The sequence below is a fragment of the Palaemon carinicauda genome, chromosome 29 (assembly GCF_036898095.1).
Source record: "Palaemon carinicauda isolate YSFRI2023 chromosome 29, ASM3689809v2, whole genome shotgun sequence".
NCBI classification, from domain to species: Eukaryota; Metazoa; Arthropoda; class Malacostraca; order Decapoda; family Palaemonidae; genus Palaemon; species Palaemon carinicauda.
The window spans coordinates 68,570,663-68,596,777 of record NC_090753.1 but is presented as its reverse complement, the minus strand read 5'-3'; the positions used below and the strand labels follow the sequence as shown (position 1 = coordinate 68,596,777).

The window sequence follows — 26,115 nt, the reverse complement described above, 5'->3', positions numbered from 1 at the left end:
TACATGACCTGCAAATCATTTCAATGGAGGTAGGTTTATTGTTTCCTTCTGGGTTAAACTCCACCACTTTTAATCAGTTTCTTTGGCCCTGAGGTGGATCAACGTATGAATTAATCATCCCTTGAATAAAGTTTTTTAAATAATGGAAGATATAACATTACTTTAAAAATATATTTGTTTAAAGGTATCAAATTAAAACAATAGAGGAATATTCTATCTTTATTTTTGGCAAGGTATCAGGTTCAAAGAAGAATAATGTTACAAAATTTACAAATGGGTACACACATTTCTATTTACACTGTACACACACACACACACTCATATCTGTCGTATTCTATTCAGTATTATGCGTTATGATATCCTTTAGAGATGGGACAATGTGGCGACCAAAATGGCCTCAGTGATACAGAACAAATGATCACTAGATCCACCATTTTCAATGATAAATCCACTTACTGTACTGGGAACTATTCTGAGTAATGAATACTGGAAAGACTGAAGCTTGAAATGTACAGACAGTACTGTACTTTTAGAGTGCGTATCACATAGAAAAGGTATAGTGCCAATCAACGTTTGATGTACAGCGTGCTTTCACACCATAAAACAAAAGGAATTAAGTAGAGACGAAGATTAGATAGCTCACAGTTTACTGATGAAAAGAGAAAAATACTGTATTGTATACTCCTAGTTCAAACATTTGAAACCTACAATATCCCTATAATGAATGAAATGAAGAATGAACCTACCACTACAGTTGAATAATCTACATGAATATAAAAATGAGTTGATTCAACACATGAGTAACTTGTCAGTTAAAATACTGTATTAAGCTTAGGGAAAAATACAAGCTTTAACCTACAAGAACATAAAAAAAGGGGGAAAGAGAGAGCATATTCAAACAATGCGAAAAACAACTTATTAAAAAATACATTTGCATGAGATTCACATATACATGTACAGTACTGTATATAACATCACAGAATTGCTTAGCATTAAAATCTTAGTCATAGAAAAGGACCAGGCTGCTTTTTTGTATTTATCACTGATCCAACAGCGAAAAAGACATTAAATGTTTCTATGTGCTCTTTATTGGCAGAACTAGACATACCTTTGGTGCATAACGTCACACAGCATAGAGAATGTTTTATTTAAATCCTGTGTGCATCTAAGATACAAAACGGAAATAACTGTTCAATGCATCTGTCGAATGCAGAACTGGTACGTACTGTCCACTGACACACATATTGGTACCTAGTACGGTAATATCGTAGCTTTATTTCTCGACAAAGAGTCTAAACTATGGTAAGAAGAACACATAAAATCTTTATTTATGCTATAATCATCAATGTAACTCTTAAAAGATGAAAATTACCATTTCTATCTCGTCTTTCTCAAGATGTATCGTTAGTCGAGTAGCTTGTTCTAAATCCGTAATTTTCCTGATGGTCAGGATATATCACATTTCCTAACTAGAAATGTGTTCTGTTTAGGATTCCACGTAACACTAACCTATATCTAATAGATCTATTGATTGCCTCTCACGATGCTTCGTATTATTTACCGGTGGGCGTTTGTCCGTTCACGAGCCGTGGTATCTAGTAAATTACTTTGAATCATTGTATGATATTCTGATTACTCAATAGATTTCCTCAAAAAAACCATGAGGAAATTATGGGTAAAACTGATCAAGATGCTGAAATAATATCTTTGCAATCTCATCTTTATTATTTAAATTAAGATGGTTAAATGTACATGAGCAGAAATTGCTTACATTGGTATATAGGCATCATTACGAGATTACACAGTTTCCAACTGGTGGTCCTCTAATAAATCAATTTCTTGTAGTTCTGTAATAAATTTATCTCTTATATTGAGTTTACAACTTCAAGGTTACAATGTTAATTAAATTTAACTTTTTTATCAAAGTATATTTTGTTATGACTATACTTAATTTTTATTTCATGTGGCAGAAAATGCACATACTGTACTTAATTAATGATGCCCTTCTCTTAAAGATGGAGACTTCACCATTCATAATTTCCAAGATTGTTTTCCGTTTATGATTTTTGCACTACAGTACCTGATAACTAAAACATTATCAAATACATTATTTAAGAAGGGAAGATGAGAACCTCAGATTTTAAGTGACCTATATTTTGAGTACATTTAATGTACATGTTTTAATGAAAATATCTACAATGTCATGAAAAGTGCTCGGCCAATTTGCACAAGTTACTCCGGTAGTTTTTTCAAAGGAAAACATTTACTAATTTGTCATATATTCTAGGAAAACCTATGCATCAGTCCTCTACTATTTTTGGCGTCCAGTACTGTATATGGTTCGCTGAGTTATGTACATACAGCATTTGTTTGTAGCTTTCCATTTGCAAGAATATTCTGATGGAAGTTTTAGTCTATTCACACATTTTCTACCATCTAGTCATCACTGTTTGATTTGGTATTTACATGAGAATTCTTATGAAAGCACAAACAAATTGATTTTATACTACAAAATTATTTTAAAAGTATATCTAAAATCTTTTTGTTTCAATATTAATCCTGTTCATGCTAACATAACTGAAGGGATTAAAAATGTTAACTTTCACAAAACTGAAGAGATGAATAATGATTTTGTAGGAATAATTTTTCCAAGACTAAATTTCACTTTAAATCTTGAATGTCTAAACTTTTCTTCATAAAAAGCCATCGTCATTAGCTTTTGTTGTATTTTCAGTTTGTTGGGTAAAATAGAAGAAATCTTAAATTTTCACAGTTTTCTAAGTTTCTTCAGGGTAGCATATAGTTCGACCTTGTTTATAACAGGCAATTAATTCACCAAAGATGATTTATCTGCAAATATGCCAAGTTGTATCTTAGGTACAGTACCTTCAATTGATCCCTACATTCTTACAATTTCTGTGAATTACCGCAATAGTACTGGTAACAATGATTTTCCAATATTGTCAGGTCTTTGGAGTCAGGCTTATAATAAGCATCTTTTTATATACTGTATTTAGTATTTATAGATTTCCATTATTCAAGTTTTGAGAAAAATTCACCTTGTCGCCTTGCTTTACAAGGACGCTAGTAATATTGCAACTGCCGTTTACCGTTCTTCAGAAGCATAAGATAAATGGCATTGCTATGTTCTAGATTTTCAATACCGTATCTTTTAGTCTTAAGATCAAGGATTTTATAATAATTTTCCTCAGAGCAAGAAAATAATTTCCTATATAAAATAACAATATTTTCATTAGAACTACCCCTGTATATTACATTTCATAAATATCATGTTACTTTTCTAAAAGGATAACATGTGGGGTATATTAGGTACATTAGAGTCATATGACACCCATACCGTATATTTGCAATATCAAATGCTTTTAATTTCAAAAGATGTTACTTTAGGTATAACCTTATACCAATTTGCAGGGCAAGATATTTCACTATATGCTCCATATAACAATGTAGTAAATCAAGTTAATGTCTACCACTGTAATATTTATCAAAATCTCTTTAATATTGTTGGAGGGTAATAAATTGCCCTCCAGCGTTTCATCACACGGCCGTCGTGTAAGTCGAGTGAGTCAGGGGATGGAGCGGAATGGGATCCCCTTCTTCTTCCTCTTCCACTTCGAGACTAACGTCCTCGGCGGAAGCTAAGTTTAGCGAGACCGTGAATGGTCGTTGTCCTTCGAACAGAGAGCGCAGTGGCGTGGGTAGTCTTTGAGCCATACGTGTTGGAGTGAGTTCTAGCGTACTGGACCTATGGGAGAGAATTCAGTATGTAGAAAATCCTTTAAAGTAATAAATTTTTAAAAATTATAGCCGTCGTACATACATTCCAATCGGAATTTATATTATCATGGTAATATTTAATAAGAATAAACTAGAAAATATGATAAAATAATGAACCAAGAAATATAATCAAATAAAGTTAACAAATGGAAATTGCGATTAACGCTATAATATTATGCAAAGTAAAATGAACGGAAAATTAACATCTAAATTATTATATCCAATAATGTAATAGTAAAAACCTATTACAGAAGACGCATACAGTTGGTTTCATGAATTTTGGTAAACAAAAAGGCAAGATAAGTAGACATCTAATAACTCTAATTGTGTGAGGGCTGGATACAATGGGTTTACTTTTTCCGTAACTAAAAGAATATGAATCGTATTTACTGGTGGCATCGTTGTCCATAGAATTTTAATGGGCTCAATACTACACAGTACTCCAGAAGTTTTATTCCAGCTGTTACCAAGTTGTGGAATGATCTTCCTAATCGGCTAGTTGAATCGGTAAAACTTCAAAAGTTCACAGTTGGAGCAAATGTTTTTATGTTGACCAGGCTGACATGAGTCTTTTTTATAGTTTATATATGACATATCTGTTTTTGACAGGGTTGTAGCTTGGCTAGTAATAATAATAACAATAATAATAATTGCTTCGGCAGGTGAGTTGCTACATACTCCTTAGCGGGTTCCAACCTCCATGGCCACCACCCTGCAATCTATGGCAACTGACACCTTTTCGTAGTGTCTACATTTGCATTCCAGTGCACTTATCCATTACTGGCAAATGCAAATCTGTCTTCAAATGTTGCTTCATATGGATGTTCTGAGAAGATGCCAATTGCCCATGCCGCTTCCCAGTTGTACTTGTTGCGGGAATACTATTGTCACTCTTTAGCTATGGTAAGCAGCTCTTCTAGGAGGGGGGCACTCCAAAATCAAACCATTGTTCTCTAGTCTTGGGTAGTGCCATAGACTCTATATCATGGTCTTCCACCGTCTTGGGTTAGAGTTTTCTTGCTTGAGGGTACACTCGGGCACACTAGTCTATCCTATTTCTCTTCCTCTTGTTTGTTAAAGTTTTCATAGTTTATTTAGGAGATATTTTTTTTTTTAATGTTACTATTCTTAAAGTATTTTATTTGTTCTTGTTTCCTTTCCTCACTGGGCTATTTTCCCTGTTTGAGACCCTGGGCTTATAGCATTCTGCTTTTCCAACTAGGGTTGTAGCTTAGCAATTAATAATAATACAGTAATAATAATACAGTAATAACATTACTATTACCTCCTACATTATGGAGTTACCAGAGGAATATACCTTAGTTTGCTTTGATAAGTACTGAAATTCATTAAATTAACCTTCAATGTCAAATATTGCAACACTGCTTCATGATCAATTTTCCAGGTCATTAATAAACAAACCCTTTTCAATTAGGCAAAAATAATTTGGAAAACTGCTAGGGTACAGAGAGGTGACTTTCTATCTGTACAATGGAAATTGCCATTATAAGCTTCTATTTTTCTCAATTTTATTTTTTTTTTAATAGCTGTAAAATATATAATATATTTCGCCTAATGAAAGTTATAAAATGTGGCTATAAAAAGTGTGATTCACCAAACAAACAATAACTATTCATCTGGTATCTGTGTTTTCAACCTTCCTCCAACTGTACGAAGGAGACATATATATATATTACAATACTTGCCGCTATAGAAATTTTATATGGCATACACTAAATTCAAAATAATAAAATATAGTAAGATAACACATTTTCCAGAAGACATGTGGTTTCATCATCATCATCCCCTCCTACGCCTATTAACAAAAAGGGCCTTGACATGTTTCAATGAAGATAAAATCAAGTTGGCTCATAACTGTATTATGATTTAGAGCTGTAATTGGTGTTGAAAGAACCTGATGCGGTGTTGAAAGAACCTGATTCCATCCCCTGTTTAAGACACTTGACCCTCCTTCCATGTAAAAAGCTATTTAGGCTAACAATGACTGATGGATTTCGTATATAAAACAATGGTGTTTCCAACATCATGAAAATCAGGTCCATTTCGCAATCATCGCTTCAAGCTGTCACATTATTTTAGCTGAAGAATGAGGTTAGCAGTCCCTATATACTAATTGTAGTCTTCTAAAAGCGTTTTAAACGTTATAGATGCTGTCTGAGCAAAGATCTGGCAGTAATTTTAGTATTCTGGAAGTGTAATAACAAGTGGGAGACTGCTGCACCTACGTCTCATCCACCACATGGTACATTAATTCTGTTGATGTTGCAGCAGTAATTTTAGTATTCTGGAAGCGTTTTAAATCATATAGATGCTATCTGAGCAAAGATCTAACAGTAATTTTAGTGTTCTGGAAGCGTTTTAAATGTTATAAATGCTTCAAAATGGCAGCTACATGTGAGGCAGAAGACAAAGTGCAGATGAATTCAAGAAGGAACACTAATGCAAGCAGAATGGCAGCTAGATGCAAAGAATGAGGTTAGCAGCTCCTATTTACCAATAGGTTAAAGGTAAGCATGCTTCTTTAATACTTTTCTTTAAACATGAAAATCTCAGTACTTAAGAACTAAGACTAATAATGACAGATGAACTTGCATGAAAGCTATGGTTTAAGTGTTGTAGTTGTTAAAACTAAAACTGTGTTGATGGTTCAGATAACATCATTTGCTATTTTAGATTTTACTCTCACTAACACAGGTAGAAGCAGTAGGGGATTCAGCATTATGAAGCTTCATCTGTGGTGGATAATGTGGGAGGGTGGGCTGTGACACCCTAGCAGTACCAGCTGAACTCGGTTGAGTCCCTTGTCAAGCTGGGAGGAACGTAGAGAGTAGAGGTCCCCTTTTTGTTTTGTTTCATTTGTTGATGTCGGCTACCCCCCCAAAATTGGGGGAAGTGCCTTGGTATATGTATGTATGTATGTAACACAGGCAGGTTTAGTTTGAACTCTTAAAGAATAAGCGAATACTTTCGTTCTCATAATAACAACCAAAGTGATCCACGCAAAAATGAATTCTAATTACCTGTTATATTCGTGAACATTTGTGCGTTGCTCAACCCTGTCTAAGGTGGCAGTCATTTCCAACGTTGCGGTGCGCGATCGTCCCGACGAGAATCTTGTGCCTCTTCGATCTGCTGTACCAGCACGAGAGGGATTGTTGTATGGTCCATCGTACAGAGAAGGGTCGTCATAAAAAGACCTGTCGTGCGACATTGATGACGATCTAGAGTCGGACATTGGAGTGCCATCTTCAGCAAGTGGTACAGAAGTGAAGGCAGCTACTACGTGAGGTGAATCTTCAATAGTTCGAATTACCTGCAATATTTATCGAAGTAAATTAACTACAGATCTGCTACTCCATTTCGAAACATTTATAATCACCTGCAAAATCCTATAAACTAAACATAAACAATAGTGAAGAAAACATTCATTGGTAATTTAATTCTATGCAGCAATTTCTCAAAAATTAGTAACTGAAAGCAAAAGCACAAATTCATATTATCAATTATATAATTTTAATACAAATAATACTTGACTATAGTGTAAAAAACTTACTAATCCATTCCAATATAATCAAAATAAATAAATTATACATTTTTGCATAAAATTACTATTGGTGACTTGTACAATAATTCTGATAAACTCAATCATCTTTTCATAGATCTAAAGGTCTTGTCCAATATATCACACCTTATTAGTATAAAAGTATATACTATACTGTACTATATATTTCTGCATATAAGACAACCATTAAATCTGAAAACTCGGGGCCGTCTTATACAACCCATCTGAAAATCACATGTTCAATTGCAAATAAGGTTTATTGGTAGGCTAGTCTATGCAGCCCCGAAACTGAACAATAGGCTCCCACGAGATATCCAAATAATTGAAGATGTTAACCCTTTTATCCCCTGGGTATTTGGAAATTTCCAACCCTTAACCCCCAAGGGGTTATTTTTTTCCCAGCACATTTTGCAGTATATTTTCTTTAAATTGCTCTAACAGCCTTAATTTTTGTCATAGAGAGGTCAGGTTGGTTTCATTCTCTTGGAAAATGTCTGAATTTTCTCAAAAAAATTATCAAAAAATCTGAAAAAAAAATTTTTATAGCATTTTTTTGCAAGGACGTACCGGTACGTCCATGGGGGTAAAGGGATGGCTTTTGTGAAACGTACCAGTACGTCCTTTGGGGGTAAAAGGGTTAAGGCTTTCAAGAGGAAACTGAAGACTTTCTTATTCCGCGAGTGTTTAGACAGTGATGATCAAACAGTGAGCGAACGATATGCATTGTGAAATGTTGCTCCTGAATGAACATCATGAAACGACCGTGGAGGTCCTGTAGAGAGTAGGGTTCCCTTGCTGTACAGGACCAGATAAGCAGCCCTTAAAAGGTCCTGTAGAGAGTAGGGTTTCCCTGCTGTACAGGACCAGATAAGCAGCCCTTAAAAGGTCCTGTAGAGAGTAGGGTTCCCCTGCTGTACAGGACCAGATAAGCAGCCCTTAAAAGGTCCTGTAGAGAGTAGGGTTCCCCTGCTGTACAGGACCAGATAAGCAGCCCTTAAAAGGTCCTGTAGAGAGTAGGGTTCCCCTGCTGTACAGGACCAGATAAGCAGCCCTTAAAAGGTCCTGTAGAGAGTAGGGTTCCCCTGCTGTACAGGACCAGATAAGCAGCCATTACAGTAAAGTAAGTAAAGTAGGCCTCAGTACAGTAACCAATAATAAAGGTAACAAACATATTTACCTTGCATATCAATAGCAGAACTTCATGGTAAATTGCAAATGAGGAAAAATCCCATATCAATAAAGAAATCAACATTTATCTAAGCGGATCACGTAGAGAAAGTGTAAACATCGAGTTATGGTTGCATTTTCGGAAACCTTTATCTTTCTCTTTCTCTAAACTTTTTAATTATTTTAATGGTAGCATTACAGCAGTAATAGCATTTAAGTTACCATAATATTCAACCAACTTAGAACTGAAGTTGGGAAAAATACTGTATGTATAAAAAAAAAATGCTCAATTACCATTTGTAACAGTTTAGAACAATCATACGACCGTGAAATATACTGCCCTGGTCAGTTGTATTAGAAGTAACTATCAACTACAGGTACCATACATTTACGATATGAAATTCTAAAACTGCTCAAAATGATAATTTACATTGCACCCACAAAATATACTCCACTTTTAGTTCTTTTTAAGTGTCCTTATAATATTACGATATATACCGTATATACTTGTGTAATGTTCGATTTTTGAAGGCCTATTTTTCAGTTAAAAAAGTAAGGGTCGAACATTACACGAGATATATAATTGAAAAGTAAAAATTTCTGGCCTACCGGTAGGTAAACGTAAGTTAGGCCTAAGCGAACATTACCCTAGGTTATGCTACCTACCGGTAGGTAATCGTAGGCTATACTTAACGTATATAAGGTTACCTACCGGTAGGTAAACATAGGCTAGGCCTATATATACAGTACTAACCATGTTCATTTAACACCAGGCATATTATTAGCATGGATTTTATTTCCTAAACCATCATAAATAGTTATATTCCGCTACGAGTAATGACTTTACCATAACGCAGCAGGTATGAAGCTAGCAAACAGTCGGGTTGCGTATGTTATAACGTGATATGATTAATGAAAAAATTATGCTAATTTTATTTTACTTGGTATGGTATATTAATTGACAATAATAATAAACCGCAACAAATTTTCTTTATTAAATCCACATTTTTTTTTTCTCCAAGTTCAAACGCTAGTTTCGGTAACTCCAAACATTTTTACGGCTTGAACGTTATTTGTCTTTTCAGCGGACAGCGGCTGCAATAACTTGAAGCTTGAATTTTGCTGTAAATTTTTTTATATTTCTTGGTAGACATCTTGATGGGTTATGAGTAAATTCTTATTCATATATATTGTGAGGAAAAAAATGATTAGCATAACGGGTAATTATAATCACTGTAATTACCTCCAATTACCGGTAATGGTAATTTGTTACTCAAAACGATGAACTAATTTTGTTTGCTACTTGTAGTGTTTGCTTGATTTTGAAAGCTATTAGGCGGTGATGATAATCGTCTGTTTGCAACTAAAGTGTTCGCTAGAAAATGTACGCTGAATACTCAATTGGTATTGTAAACAGATGGTAGTATTTAGGTGTTGTTCCGATTTGTGTTATACATTTGTTTGTCTCACTTAGGCGTAACCCTTACTTTGTTGGTAATTATGGTATGCTGGAGATAAAAGACCTCTAGCCTACTGCAAAAATCAAGACTCGAACATTACATGAGGTATATGATGAATTCATAATTTTGAAGAAAAAATAGGAGGGTCGAACATTACACGAAGTCTAACATTACACGAGTATATACGGTAATGATAACAACATGATATACCATAAAAAATATAATTAATTGTTCTGAGATATAGAGTACAAGTGGAGCAATGCACATTTTCAGGACCTAAAACAGTTATACAATTCAATTAATTTACTCAGAAGTCAATAGTTTAAGACCCAACTCTCAATGTTCCATCATAAATTAATTACAGTATGTTATTTATATTCCATCGATAAAAATAGTCTTAATAAATCTTTAAAAAAAAGTTAAAAATGAAGAAATGAAAGAAGAAATTAAGAACCCAATTACTTAGTGGCTTAAGATAGATTATAAGATGCAACCCGTCGGAAATCATCTTGTCGAGACCTTACTTGAAAAACCTGTTAAAACTATACTCAGCCATTTGATTATTTGCTGAGACCTTACTTGAAACATGTGTTACAAACTATACTCAGTCATTTTGATTATTTGCAGACACCTTACTTGATAAACCTGTTAAAACTATACTCAGCCATTTGATTATTTGCTGAGACCTTACTTGAAATCCTGTTAAAACTATACTCAGTCATTTGATTATTTGCAGAGACCTTACTTGAAAAACCTGATAAAAACTATACTCAGCCATTTGATTATTTGTCGAGACCTTACTTGAAAAACCTGTTAAAACTATACTCAGTCATTTTGATTATTTGCAGAGATCTTACCTGAAATCCTGTTAAAACTATACTCAGTCATTTTTATTATTTGCAGAGACCTTACTTGAAATCCTGACAAAATCTATACTCAGTCATTTGATTATTTGCAGAGACCTTACTTGAAAATCCTGATAAAAACTATACTCAGCCATTTGATTATTTGTCGAGACCGTACTTGAAAAACCTGTTAAAACTATACTCAGTCATTTGATTATTTGCAGAGACCTTACTTGAAATCCTGTTAAAACTATACTCAGTCATTTGATTATTTGCAGAGACCTTACTTGAAAAACTGTTAAAACTATACTCAGTCATTTGATTATTTGCTGAGACCTTGCTTGAAATCCTGTTAAAATCTATACTCAGTCATTTTGATTATTTGCAGAGACCTTACTTGAAAATCCTGTTAAAATCTATACTCAGTCATTTTGATTATTTGCAGAGACCTTACTTGAAAAACCGTTAAAACTATACTCAGTGATTTGATTATTTGCTGAGACCTTACTTGAAAAACCGTTAAAACTATACTCAGTCATTTGATTATTTGCTGAGACCTTACTTGAAAATCCTGTTAAAATCTATACTCAGCCATTTTGATTATTTGCTGAGACCTTACTTGAAATCCTGTTAAAAACTATACTCAGCCATTTGATTATTTGCCAAGACCTTACTTGGAACCAATTGAACAATGTTATAACATCTGTCAACTCATTTACGACACAGTAACCATAAACGACTACAACACTGCGTGTACTCATAAGAAGAAGAAAGACACTTTACGGCAAACACTCACCTGAAGGGTAAGAGGAGTATCCAGAGGAATCGTTTCCGAAGCCTCCCTGTTGTGAATGATCACCGAAATGTGAGCGGGATGCGGGATGGGCGGCGGAATGAGTAATTTCTCCGGGACGTGGCTCCCACATACTGGAGGAGATAAATCATTAGTTAAGTAGTTTAAGTAGTTAGGATATCTCGCTTATCAGTGTAATGATCACTTGCTTGTATGGATAATTAACCCTTTTACCACCAATGGACGTACTGGTAAGTTTCACAAAACTCATCCCTTTACCCCCATGGACGTACTGATACGTCCTTGCAAAAAACTGCTATTTACATTTTTTTTTGCATAATTTTGATAACTTTAAGAGAAACTTCCGGCATTTTCCAAAAGAATGAGACCAACCTGACCTCTCTATCTAAAAAATTAAGGCTGTTAGAGCAATATAAAAAATATTTATTTCAAAATGTGCTTGAAAAAAAAAAATGCCTGGGGGTTAAGGGTTGGAAAGTTCCAAGTAGCCTGGGTGTAAAAGGGTTAATATACAGTAGGTCCACAACTTACAATTATTCAGGTATACAAAACACAAACACAACTGAAATCATATATTTTAGATATTGTAATAAAAGTTTATATAGAATACTGTAATAAAACAATATCATATTATTCAATGCAGTAACCAAGACTACATTTTTTATACAAAATGAGATAATTTGCTGACTTTGCAGCTCAAAATCTTAGGCCTGCGAGTTAGGTGAAACATACCCTAGGACAAAATTTAACGAAAATTCGATTTACAAACACCTTGGAACCTATTCATTTGTAAGTTAAGGACTTTTCTGTATTGCAATGGATTTATTTTGGCCATAAATATTAATTTCATTACTAGCCAAGCTACAACCCTAGTTGGAAAAGCAAGATGCTATAAGCTCAAGGGCTCCAACAGGGGAAAATAACCCAGTGAAGAAAGGAAATAAGGAAATAAATAAATTGCAAAAGAGGTAATTAATAATTAAGATCAAATATTTCAAGAACAGTAACAACATTAAATTAAATCTTTCATATATAAACTATAAAAACTTCAAAAAACAAGAGCAAGAAAAATAAGATAGAATCATACTATATGAGAGAGAGAGAGAGAGAGAGAGAGAGAGAGAGAGAGAGAGAGAGAGAGAGAGAGAGAGAGAGAGAGAGAGAGACATATAATATGACCAAATTATATACTGTTTTAAAGTTATTCATTCACACACGTACTTCAAGTCATCGTAATCTTTACAAATATGAATTGGAATATATCAATAAATACATCTGTCACCGTATATGAAGATATTAAAGCAGCATTTTTGTCATAATTTACCTTGATTCTTCCCATAATGGATTAAAGGAGGGTTTTAAAGTAATGGGGGATTTATATGGGTAAGTGGGGGGGGTTAAATGTTCTATTGGGGACTAAATAATTTCTAGTAAATATATTTTCTTATTTTTCTTATATTTTTCTTAACTTTAATAAAATATTTTCCTTCATTTTCAATCATGTTTTTTTACAAACCTACAATTTCAGAATGACTGAACAACTAATACAATTTAAAAAGAAAATCTAAATGATTCACGAGTTTTTCTTTAACAGATATTTGACTGATCAAACCTTTTGGTATTTGAACATATAATAAAATCAGCTGATGAGGTAACCATCTTCTCTCCACTTCACAAACCAGTGGTGGATGTCAGAATCTGTTTCCCTTAGTTCTGTAATGGACGTTGGCTACATAAAGTTCCAACAACACGCTAAATATATCTGGAAGGCTTCCATCAAGTAACTGTTTTCCAAGAAAAGAACTAATATATCAAACCATATCGCATCTTAGATTAAGGCTTTGGTAAAATAGCTTAATACTAATAATTATTAGAACTATCATCTACATTTTTTACAATTTACAGTTTCTACTCCAATAGAAAATCTTGAAAATACTAAATTAAACGGAACTTTCAGCTCACGTTTGATTATTCCGTTTATATTACTTTGGCCCTGTCAAGTACGCATTCATTATAAGACATTACTACAAACTATAAAAGTAATCCTACACAAGATCCTTGTATATCAATTTTAAACAAAATTACCAAAATACAAATGACTAACTCATGTTTAATCTGAACTCAATAACTAAACACTAATTTGTTCTGGCCTCTTGATTTAGAAGCTTATAAACTTAAAAATTCTAAATAGGACTTGAAAAACTATCTCTTGTGTTTAACCTTAACACAGGCAATCACTGACCACTAATTTGTTCTAGCCTCTTAGTTTAGAAGCTTATAAACTTAAAAACTATCTAAATAAGACTTAAAAAACTATCTCTTGTGTTTAACCTTAACATAGGCAATCACTAACCACTAATTTGTTCTAGCCTCTTAGTTTAGAAGCTTATAAACTTAAAATCTATCTAAATAGGGCTTTAAAATCTAAGGATGTTTAGGAATGGTTTAGTGTCTCACCCATTCTTTTACCAGGGTTAAGTCTCAGCGACAATCTGGCTGCAAGGCTTGCTTTTCCTGTTCGATGGGTCGGGACGCCGTGTCTCACGAGTGGTGTGAACGATGCTAAGTCTAAGTAGGGAGCATGAACCTGAAAATTGGAGAACGCAGTTAGCATAAAGTCCATTTTGATAGCTAGAGAATGTAGTTAACGCATAGTTCATTTTTCTTCTGAAAATTAGAGAATGTAGTTAACATACAGTTCATTTTGTTTCTAAAAATTAGAGAATGCAGTTGGCATAAAGTCAATTTTGATAATTAGAGAATGTAGTTAACATAGAGTTCATTTTGATCTCAAAAATTAGAGAACGTAGTTAACATACTCTATTTTGATCTTGAAAATTAGAGAATGTAGTTAACATACTCTATTTTGATCTTGAAAATTAGAGAATATAGTTAACATACTCTATTTTGATCTTGAAAATTAGAGAATGTAGTTAACATACTCTATTTTGATCTTGAAAATTAGCGCATGTAGTTAACATACTCTATTTTGATCTTGAAAATTAGCGCATGTAGTTAACATACTCTATTTTGATCTTGAAAATTAGAGAATGTAGTTAACATACTCTATTTTGATCTTGAAAAGTGGAGAATGTAGTTAACATACAGTTCATTTTGATCATGAAAATTAGAGAATCAGTTAACATACTCTATTTTGATCTTGAAAATTAGAGAATGTAGTCAACATATAGTTCATTTTGATCATGAAAATTAGAGAATCAGTTAACATACTCTATTTTGATCTTGAAAATTAGAGAATGTAGTTAAGACAGTCCATTTTGACTGCAACAATACAAATGAAAAGTATAAAAAGCAAATAGAAAAATGCTACACATAAATAAAAAATAATACAGAATTGTGGCAGACAAATATCTTCATTATGCAAATTACCTAAATGTGTTTTGACCACCTTAATCATTTATAGATTAAATTTCACAAATATAAAATTGGGTGATAGGAGGATAGATGTGAGAGAGGCAAGAGAGCGTGCTAGAAATAGGAATGAATGGCGAGCGATTGTGACGCAGTTCCGGTAGGCCCTGCTGCTTCCTCCGGTGCCTTAGATGACCGCGGAGGTAGCAGCAGTAGGGGACTCAGCAGTATGAAGCTTCATCTGTGGTGGAAATGTGGGAGGTTGGGCTGTGGCACCCTAGCAGTACCAGCTGAACTCGGCTGAGTCCCTGGTTAGGCTGGAGGAAAGTAGAGAGTAGAGGTCCCCTTTTTTGTTTTGTTTCTTGTTGATGTCGGCTACCCCCCAAAATTGGGGGAAGTGCCTTTGGTATATGTATGTATGTATGTATAAAACTGAAGAAATTCAACCTCAAAATAATTAGGCACTGGTGAAAACAATAAGATGGTGAAAATAACAAGATAGAGGAGCACAATGTGGAAAGGAAAGTACATATTTAGAATTATGCGTATTTCTAAGTATGACTAGTGCAGTAATACCTCAGGATACGAAAGTTTCTTAATACAAAAAAACTCATCCTACGAAACGAAATACAATTTTTTTGCCTCATTACGAAAAAATATTAACGATACAACACGAAATTCATGCTGTTAGCTTAGGTATATTGAATGATTCAAATGTATTTGGCTCGATTTCATCATATGGAAAAAATCATGTTACGAAAGCCACTCCAAAACGAATTAATTTTGTAACTTGAGGTATTATTGTAGTGATATTTAGACTAGACATAGAGTTTAATATGACCTTATTGTAAACAACCGAGCAATTCCCACTCACCTGAATGTTTCCTCGAGGAGTGTGGACCGTGAGTTTTTCGTCCAGGTCCGGTCTGTCCGGCAAGCACCTGATCATCTCCGTGTAACGTGATAAGCTCACACCGTGAACCTTCAAAGAATACCTTTCGTTAGTCATAACTGAAAATGATAGTTTTGCTCTTAAATAATTAACATACAGTATACTACTGTATAGTATATCCTGTTCCCGAGAGATACCAAAGTATACTGTTTATCAATTATTATTTGCGTCAATAAGCGTAAGAGATGATGATGATGATACTATGGTAAGAGATGATGATGATGATACTATGGTAAGAAATTATATATTGTTCCTAAACTCCTATACAAAGTACAGTATTCCAAATAAAGAACACCATAGTCACACACACTCAAAGGGGCACGGAGGACATGAGAAGTGACGTACAGAGTAAGGCATAATTGATGAGAAGTTAAGAGCAGACTACAATGCAATTAGGGCATGAATTGATACTGCAAAGAACCATGGGGGCTGTCTACAAATGCAAAGTCTTTGCAATATTAGCCAAGGCAATGGCTGCCACTATTTCATGGTAAGCACTAAAACGCATGTGTTTCTAGATGCCCGTGCACAAGCCAATTTGCGGGCATACATAAGAACATGTATTTTATTTCTTGACGAGAAAAAATGGCAGCCATCGTGCAATGAAAATGATCCCAGGTTTGGGGACCCTTACTCATCACTATTTCTCTTTGGTATCTACCAAATTAGCTATTCCACTTCTCTAACATTATCTTGCTCATTCATGCAAGATCTACTAGTATCTAAAAATTTCACCCAATGCCTAGTGTTAATTATTATTGAAATTATAAAATGAAAACATCTTTATTATCAAAATACACAAAATATACACAAAAACATACCTCCATTTGGAAGCTGGTGTCAGACTCCTCCATTGGCGTGAGGAAATCGGAGCTAAAAATTTCAGTGAAGATCAGTGATGCCAGACCAGCATAGTCACCTGTAATGACATCGGATAATTTAGCAATATATTAGTAGAGTCAATTTACCATTAATGTTTTTTACTAAAATAAATTTGAGTAAGTTCAAGATCACACACCTTTTCCATTTGCTTTATAAACTTCTTTTTAGGATTATTATCATCATATTTTTTTATCAAAATTCTTGAATAAATCCTACTAAATATTCGACATTGATAGTCATTATTAAAAAATCATATAAATAGATATTACTTATTATTTCTATGAACCTTCACTGATCATATTAGTTCTTCTCCAGATGTTTGGTCTAATTGACCTTTAACGTTATGACATTAAAATATTCCCACTTCATTCCTATCAATAAACGCATGCACTTAGTAAAGGAAGGAACGGTAAGTGGCACATGAATTACCACTTACTCCTAAAATGAGCATTCCTTTATTGAGGGGAAAAAAATTGGGAAATTTTAATGTTTTAAAAAGGGGGTAGATGAAAACCTGGACCTGTTGAGAAATCATGCAGAAAAAAACAGGGCACAAGAGAAAGGAACAAGATGCTATAAAGAAAATATGGTGCCGTTATAGTATGTGGCCTACCTTTCGAGTGTGGCCTACGGAATTTTGTCTCTGATATAGTATGTGGCCTACATACTGTTATTACGAATATTGATCATGTAAGTACACATGGATTTCAGTATTCAACTATGTAGTTAATGTTAATGTTGTGTAAGGGGGGGGGGGGTTCCGGGGCCTGGTAAGGACACGGCTTTTAGCATAGGTTAGGTGGGTTTTTTAAGTTAGCTTCTCCCGTCGTACTCGCAGGTAAGGACACGGCTTTTAGCATAGGTTAGGTGGGTTTTTTAAGTTAGCTTCTCCCGTCGTACTCGCAGGTAAGGACACAGCTTTTAGCATAAGTTAGGTGGGTTTTTTAAGTTAGCTTCTCTAAGGTAGGACACATTCAAACCGGCTTAGGTAGGACACATTCAAACCGGGTAGGCCACATACTATAACAGATCTAAAAAGGTAGGCCACATACTATAACAGATCCAAAAAGGTAGGCCACATACTATAACAGATCCAAAAAGGTAGGCCACATACTATAACAGATCCAAAAAGGTAGGCCACATACTATAACAGATCCAAAAAGGTAGGCCACATACTATAACAGATCCAAAAAGGTAGGCCACATACTATAACAGATCCAAAAAGGTAGGCCACATACTATAACGGCACCGAAAATATTTATGATAGTCTTCTACCCTTCACCATGAATAATTCAGAGGAATAATAAACTATTGCTATTCTGGTATTACCTCAGTCTAATTTCTACAGAACACGTAATCTACTTTTGACCTTTGTGGTAAAAGTTAACCCTTTTACCCCCAGGCTATTTGGAACTTTCCAACCCTTAACCCCCAGGGGTTATTTTTTTCAAGCACATTCTGCCGTATATATTTCTTAATTTGCTCTAACAGCCTTAATTTTTGTCATAGAGAGGTCAGGTTGGTCTCATTCTCTTGGAAAATGCCTGAAGTTTCTCAAAAAATGATCAAAAATATGCAAAAAAAAATGTAAATAGCAGTTTTTTGCAAGGATGTACTGGTACGTCCATAGGGGTAAAGGGATGAGTTTTGTGAAACGTACCAGTACGTCCTTTGGGGGTAAAAGGGTTAAATGATATAGCAAATTTAATTCTTTAACCACTTACTCTTCTTTTTATTAAGACTTTCCTTACATAATACAGGATCCTCTATGCCAGCCATCTTATTGTTATACTAACACTTATTATTACTGAAGGAGTATGGCTGGTGTATCTCGAGTAGATAGGGTTAGGAACGAAGTGGTGAGGGAGAGAACGGGTGTAAGAAATGAGTTAGCGGCTAGAGTGGATATGAATGTGTTGAGGTGGTTTGGCCATGTTGAGAGAATGGAAAATGGTTGTCTGCTAAAGAAGGTGATGAATGCAAGAGTTGATGGGAGAAGTACAAGAGGAAGGCCAAGGTTTGGGTGGATGGATGGTGTGAAGAAAGCTCTGGGTGATAGGAGGATAGATGCGAGAGAGGCAAGAGAGCGTGCTAGAAATAGGAATGAATGGCGAGCGATTGTGACGCAGTTCCAGTAGGCCCTGCTGCTTCCTCCGGTGCCTTCGATGGCCACGGAGGTAGCAGCAGTAGGGGAGTCAGCATTATGAAGCTTCATCTGTGGTGGAAATGTGGGAGGTTGGGCTGTGTCACCCTAGCAGTACCAGCTGAACTCGGTTGAGTCCCTGATTAGGCTGAAGGAACATAAGAGAGTAGAGGTCCCCTTTTTGTTTTGTTTCATTTTTGGTGTCGGCTACCCCCCAAAATTGGAGGAAGTGCCTTGGTATATGGATGGATTATTACTGAATGTCAGTACAGGAGGTCATCACCTTACAAACACGAGAGGTTCCAAGAAGCTGTTTGTAAATTGAAATATTTGCAAGTCGGACTTTGTTAAATTTTGGCCATGGGTAGGCCTAACCTAGATACCCTGCCAATGATTCCCAACTCCAAAATCAAGCCCTTGTTCTTGGGTAGTGCCATAGCCTCTTACACCATGGTCTTTCACTGTCTTGGGTTAGTGTTCTCTTGCTTGAGGGTACCCTTGAGCACACTATTCTATCTTGTTTTTCTTCCTCTGGTTATTTTGAAGTTTTCATCTTGTTATTTTCAAGATTTTATAGTTTATATATGAAAGATTTATTTTAATGTTATTGTTGTTCTTAAACTTCTCTTGTAGTTTATACTTATTTCCTTTCCTCACTGGGCTATTTTCCCTGTTGGAGCCCTTGGGCTTGTAGCATCCCGCTTTTCCAACTAGGGTTGTAGCTTAGCAAGTAATAATAATAATAATGTCAAGAAATAGTCCTGTTTCATACGAAATAGATATCAGTTTATTACAAATGTTGTTTTTCTTACTGTACTAAATATACAATTTTGTTTTATTAAAGTACAGTATTTCAGTACGTTATTACAGTACACAAACTGTATGATTTACAGTAAGTTGGATTTGTGTTTGTATGTTGAAATGTTTGCAAATCAGTTGTTTATAAGTTAATGACCTTCTGCAATATTCTTTACCCCTTAACAAGAAATATACGGTCTTCACATCACTACTTACCAAAAGCCAGTCCCTTGCTATCCCACCACTCTTCAACCGTTGCAAACTTAGGTTCAACTGGTCCCGCCGATCTCCTTGAAGTTACTCCCGTCTCAGTGATACCGACATTTTTAGGTGCGGAGGAACTGATCCGTCCTTGGATTCGATCTAGTTGGTGTATGATTTCTCGCAAGTCCCCCTCGGAAGATTCACTGCTGCTTCTACCAATGATACGACACAAGACATGTGAAGGGTAGAATTCTTCAATCATGATGGTAGCTTGTTTGAGGGTGATTTTCAGGTCTCTTGTAGTGAGTTTCACTTTCGACCTAAAGGGAAAAACAAGGGAGATAGGATTTTAAAAAAAATAGCCAATAAATAACCTGACCGCTCAATATTTGGAATTTTTAAAGCTTGGGTTGGAGTTCTCTTGCTTGAGGGTACACTCAGGCACACTGTTTTATCTAGTTTCTCTTCCTCTTGTTTTGTTGAAGTTTTTATAGTTTATATAGGAAATATTTATTTTAATGTTACTACTGTATTCTTGAAATATTTTATTTTTCCTTGTTTCCTTTCCTCACTGGGCTATTTTCCCTGTTGGGGCCCTTGGGCTTATAGCATTTTGCTTTTCCAACTAGGGTTGTAGCTTAGCATTTAATAATAATAATAATAATAATACAGTATACTGTATTCAATCACGTACATTCTGTTTACTGTATCTGAATTTACACAATTGCCAACACACAGATAAGCAAGAACTGAAAGAACTGGATAGCAATGTACCAGCCATTGATTACAGTAAATCTACGTTATATAAATGCTACAATCTATCTGATATAAATTGGGTTAGAGTTCTCTTGCTTGAGGGTACACTCAGGTACAATAGTCTATCTGTTTCTTTACTTCCTTTCCTTACTGGGCTATTTTCCCTGTTGGAGCCCTTACAAGGCTTATAGTATCCTGATTTTCCAACTAGGGTTGTAGGTTACTTAGTAGTAATAATAATAATAATAATAATAATAATAATAATAATAATAATAATAACTTGAATGAAACACCATGCTGTGTCTGAAGATCTTGGGTATCAAAATCCACAATCATAAGATTTGTATATTTAAAAGTAGCAGGAGCTTTTACACGTTAAACAAAGGAAGAAGCGAAAGCTCCTGCTATTTTTAAATACACAATGCACATACCTGGTAATTGTGGATTTTTAATACCCAATAATAATAATAATAATAATAATAATAATAATAATAAAGGGTTGTCATAAATTTTCTTACCTGACATTAATAGGAAGGCCAAGACCAAGGTCTCTGCGACGCTTGTCAATTTTTTCCTGCAGCGTTAAACTTAAATCCTTGACCTCCTTCTCCACTCTGTCATAGTTACCGGTTTTACCAATTATTCCGCTGAAGGGTCCAAAACTTTTTTGAACAAAATCACTGAAAAAAATTAAAATCAATGAGCCTGAAAACAATACACTGTTAACAGTTTTCAAATCCTTAAATTTTAGTTACTGTATATTTATATACCGTATGGATCAGTCGTGGTATGACAATGAAATAATATTCAACAGATTTTGTAGATTTGAGAATAAAATCCCTCAGAAGAATACTGGGAGTTAAATGGCAGGACAGGATTAGAAACGAAACTATAAAATGTGCCATATGTAGATGAGATCATAGTGAGGGGTAGATGGAGATGGTTTGGGAATGCTTTTAGCACTCCCCAAGAGAGATTAGTTCACCAAACATTCAACTGGGCTCTACAAGGCACTAAAAGAGTTGGAAGACCCAGGACTACATGGCTGAGGGCTATGAAGCGTGAGGTAGGAGATGATGAATGGAGAAGTATTGATTTAAAAGCTCAAGATAGAGACGACTGACGACATCTAACCGAGGCCCTTTGCGTCAATAGGCGTAGGAGGAGATGATGATGATGATGATGATTTCTATGCATGAAACATCTTTCTTATACTCTTACCTGACTTGAAACTATAAGCGTTCCTTATTGATCCTTAATTTTACCAACATTTTGTGCTAGTATTCTTGAATTTTTTCCTTAATCATTTAAAAGCAAAACCCTTAAAGTTAACTGAAATTTTTCATACAAACTATGCAAAACAAAGTACCTTCAAACTCATAACTAGCAAACCTTACTTACGTGTAAACAATTAGAGGTTTATAAATTACAGCCTCAGTTTCCCGCTGATAAACCGATAACTCGTCTAATTCAAGCCGAGCTTCAAAAGCTGCTAATGCCTGTTCACAGCTTATCTGGAAAAAGATATAACAAAACAGTATTAATTTTCATAATTTTTTTTTTTTTAATCTTGGTCACTTTTCTATAATAACATCTTTATAATAGTGTATACATATCTTTTTAAAATAAAATCTTATTATATTTACGGCAGAATCTTGTAAAAGTATTTGATTAATAGAAACACACATGAACAGACATTTTAAAGAAATTATGTACAGGTAAAGAACACATAAGTTGGTAGTAAATTTTTCCTTCGGTCAAATCAACTTGACTAAGATGTTTTAGAGGAATTGATTCTTAAAAGCTGTACAATTACCTTATACGCTGTTTATCAGTCTGGACTAACGTAATTATAATACTCAATACTTTCATCTACATTTCTGATGGCAAAATATAAATTTTTCTTAAAGTAATTCAAAATATGAGCTCTTCTAGGAGAAGGACACTCCAAAATTAAACCATTGTTCTCTAGCCTTAGGTAGTGCCATAGTCTCTGTACCATGGTCTTCCACTGTCTTGGGTTAGAGTTCTCTTGCTTGAGGGTACACTCGAGCACACTATTCTCTCTCTCATTTCTCTTCCTCTTGTTTTGTTCAAGTTTTTAAAGTTTATATACAAGATATTTATTTTAATGTTACTATTCTTAAAATATTCTATTTTCCATTTTTCCATTCCTCACTGGGTTATTTTCCCTGTTGGAGCCTCTGGGCTTATAGCATCCTGCTTTTCCAACTAGGGTTGTAGCTTAGCTAGTAATAATAATAATAATAATTGTTGGAGCCTCTGGGCTTATAGCATCCTGCTTTTCCAACTAGGGTTGTAGCTTAGCTAGTAATAATAATAACAATAAAATGTCTTTAGTGGCACTGGAATGGCCATTAAATTGTTAACAGGGTACAGCAGTTACTTAACGAAAGGTGACACGAGGAAGAAGCCCTGCCCCCAGATAATCCCCCACACCCCTGTCCCAGAACAGCCACTTAGGTCCTTAGCCCTAAGGCTGAGAGGGATGGCATAGGTGAGAAATTCAATTTAAAGGACTTAGGTTTGCATAGCCAGGAAAAAATACACATTTACTTTCAAAATGTTATTTATTCTTATGAGTATACAAAGCTTTTGCCCTTTAAAGAAAGGGAGAATCGCTCCGTGGTTGGAGGCAGTCTCCTAGAACCAAACTGGAAGGTTCTTTTCTTTCCTGGACATGTCATCCTTCTTGGTTCTACAAGGGAGGGAGGAAGGCGACTCCATCAAACTCCTGATGGCTAATCACACGAATGTGGTGCTGTTAGGACCTCGACCAGTACTGTGATATGAAAACTTATCTTCCATAACAGGAAGACGGCATTAGCAACGTCAAGCCTGGCACATCATGATAAATCTTTGAAAAGACCCCGACACATCCTCTCCCTTGCCCGAAAGATAAAGGTGTTGCTTCTAGCCAGACATAGTCAGCAAGAAATGTGCTCCAGCGTGTAACTCACCAGCATCAGAGGAAGCGGTAATCCATTGTTCAAGTAAACAGTGAAGGAGGGTTCTCAACCTCCTTGATCACTTTGCCCATACCTTTATCGGCCCGCGAGAGATGTCAGCTATGATATGGTACCAATCAGCCGTTAGCACTCAATCACCAAACCAATCAGCCATTAGCACTCAATCACCAGACCAATCAGCCATAGGTCGAGTAATCAGCCCTGTACAGGATCGATCACTTGACCGTGGTATAAGCGACATTGTCCATGGGGTAGTGAGTAGATCTTATCCTTGGTTGTGAGGCTGTGAGTACAGGTGACCACTAGCCATGGACCCGTGGGTACAGGCGACTCTTGGTCACGGGGCAGGGAGCATAATTTATCCTTGTTTGTGGGGCTGTGAGTACAGGTGAATCTAAGCCCTAGATCCTTGGGTACAGATGTTCCTTGGGCATGGGTACAGGCAACCCTTGGTCATGGGGCATTCAGCACAATTTATCCTTGGTTGTGGGATTGTGAGTACAGGTGACCCTTGGCCGTGGGCCCATGAATAAAGGTAACCCTTAGACGTGGGTATAGGTGACCCCTGGATATGTGGGAAGGATACATCAGTGGTAATATCTTGATATAAAGTAGTTTTCTTTGATTTAAAGTGTTATGAGAGTGAAAATAGAGTATATTCAGTATCCTTGGCCATGGGACCAGGGGTACAGGTGACCCTTGTCCAAGAGGGTATGTGTACTTGAAACCATTGTCCATGGGGCTATGTTTACTTGAGACCCTTGTCCATGGGGCCATGTGTATTTGAGACACTTGTCCATAAGACCGTGTGTACTTGAGACCCTCAGCCATAAGGCATAGTGCCAATGGCAGGGGTTATTTGACCCTACTTCGACCCTACTATTACTTGGCCTAAGGTAGAGGTAATCCGCTTCGGACCATAACAGTTGTGGGGGCAACTGTACCAGACTCACAGCGCTGATGTTCATTTCCACTATTGGGCACACATATATGAGCAACACTCAGCTCGAATTGTGTAACTTCGTCCTGAGGCAGAGAAAGTACCATGAGGCAAAACAAATTATCCTTCGAGTTCATCTTCATAATCGGTAGAGTGGGAAAAGCACCTACAAAGAAGAGAGAACAGCTTGCAGTCAGCCCTTCACAAAGGTACACATCATATGGGGTTTCTAAGGTATGCATCCTAATACAAACAAAATTCACTTCATCAAATGCTTAACTTTCAGTGTGCTTTCGCTTACAAGAGAAAGCTCTCACAAAATAAACTTATAAATAAATGTAAGAAAAGATCCACCAGTTGCAAGAGCAGCAAAATGATGTGTCTGTACCCACTGCAGCTAAAAAAAACAAGAGAGTTAACAATTCAAATGGATGTTCCTTCGCCAATGAAAACATATTGCCTATCTTAAAGAACAAAAGGGTTGTATATGTGTAGGAATAAACATTAATTGGCTCATTCTTTATAACAGAGAAATTAGGGAAAATAAACCAACCTGATAATAAAAGTTGCTATGTAATCCGGGTCCTGCAATGCGCTTCACAAGGAAGCTATCAGAAGCTGGGATTCGACCTCTCTTCTTGATGACTGCGTGGAACATGAAAGCATCCCAAATGTGTCTTAACCCACGGCGTACGACTCCATCTGTTAATTTGGTGGTAAAAAAAGGTCTTATTACATGAAAATCACACTTATTTTTGGTATGGCTGTCTCAAATGGGCTTACGAGTCAGCAGGTTCTATCGATCTTTCGAAGAAATTGTCTCAAAACTACTTTATCTGGAAATAGTTATCAAACATTAAGAAGACAGGAAACAGCTACTAAATTTAAAGACTGTAACTACAATACAAACTTTACTTACATAACAAAACAACAGTTGCCAAGACTGGACAGATCAGAGTAGCTGTAAAGAAGGCCAACACAGGCTGTATAACACCCAAAGCAATGAGGTGGAGAGCAATCGCTTGTAAAACGGGGCTCCATTTTCGTTTGCCCGTCGGAGAATCTACATCGTACAAAAGTATGGAACTTATATGGATAAGAAAAACAAGAGCAGGAACCCTGTTGGAGGAAAATAACTTTGATGAATAAATATTCTACAATGCCGCATGTCAAATTCGGTAAAATGTCATACAAACTTAAAACCATTTAATTCACTCTAAAGGTAAAAAAATGAAAGCTGGAGAAACTAGTTTTAAAGTGCAAAAAGAAACTTGCTTTTAGTTCAGGAGAAAATCCAGAGAAGACTTGGTGCTTTGTGTCTCATATCGAGGCAAATACTGTGATTTGAATAACAGCTGTAAGGAATGTGAAATGTACACTACCATTATATTCAATCAATCAGGAATTTTCC

At 35.5% G+C, this 26,115-nt stretch overlaps 1 protein-coding gene across 1 annotated transcript in view; it reads right to left on the bottom strand.

Moving 5' to 3' along the window:
• Nucleotides 1–206: 206 nt before the first annotated feature.
• Nucleotides 207–26,115, bottom strand: part of LOC137622645 (uncharacterized) — a 90,663-nt gene continuing 64,754 nt past the window's right edge. Inside the window, exons 17-27 of the mRNA XM_068353244.1 lie at nt 25,624–25,823; nt 25,258–25,406; nt 22,176–22,288; nt 21,293–21,454; nt 20,031–20,338; nt 16,813–16,910; nt 15,914–16,021; nt 14,125–14,254; nt 11,650–11,780; nt 6,840–7,132; nt 207–3,766 (exon numbers count right to left, since the gene is read on the bottom strand). Coding sequence (XP_068209345.1) covers nt 3,559–3,766; nt 6,840–7,132; nt 11,650–11,780; nt 14,125–14,254; nt 15,914–16,021; nt 16,813–16,910; nt 20,031–20,338; nt 21,293–21,454; nt 22,176–22,288; nt 25,258–25,406; nt 25,624–25,823 — 1,900 coding nt within the window. The 3' untranslated portion in view covers nt 207–3,558. The remainder of the gene's footprint in view (nt 3,767–6,839; nt 7,133–11,649; nt 11,781–14,124; nt 14,255–15,913; nt 16,022–16,812; nt 16,911–20,030; nt 20,339–21,292; nt 21,455–22,175; nt 22,289–25,257; nt 25,407–25,623; nt 25,824–26,115) is intronic.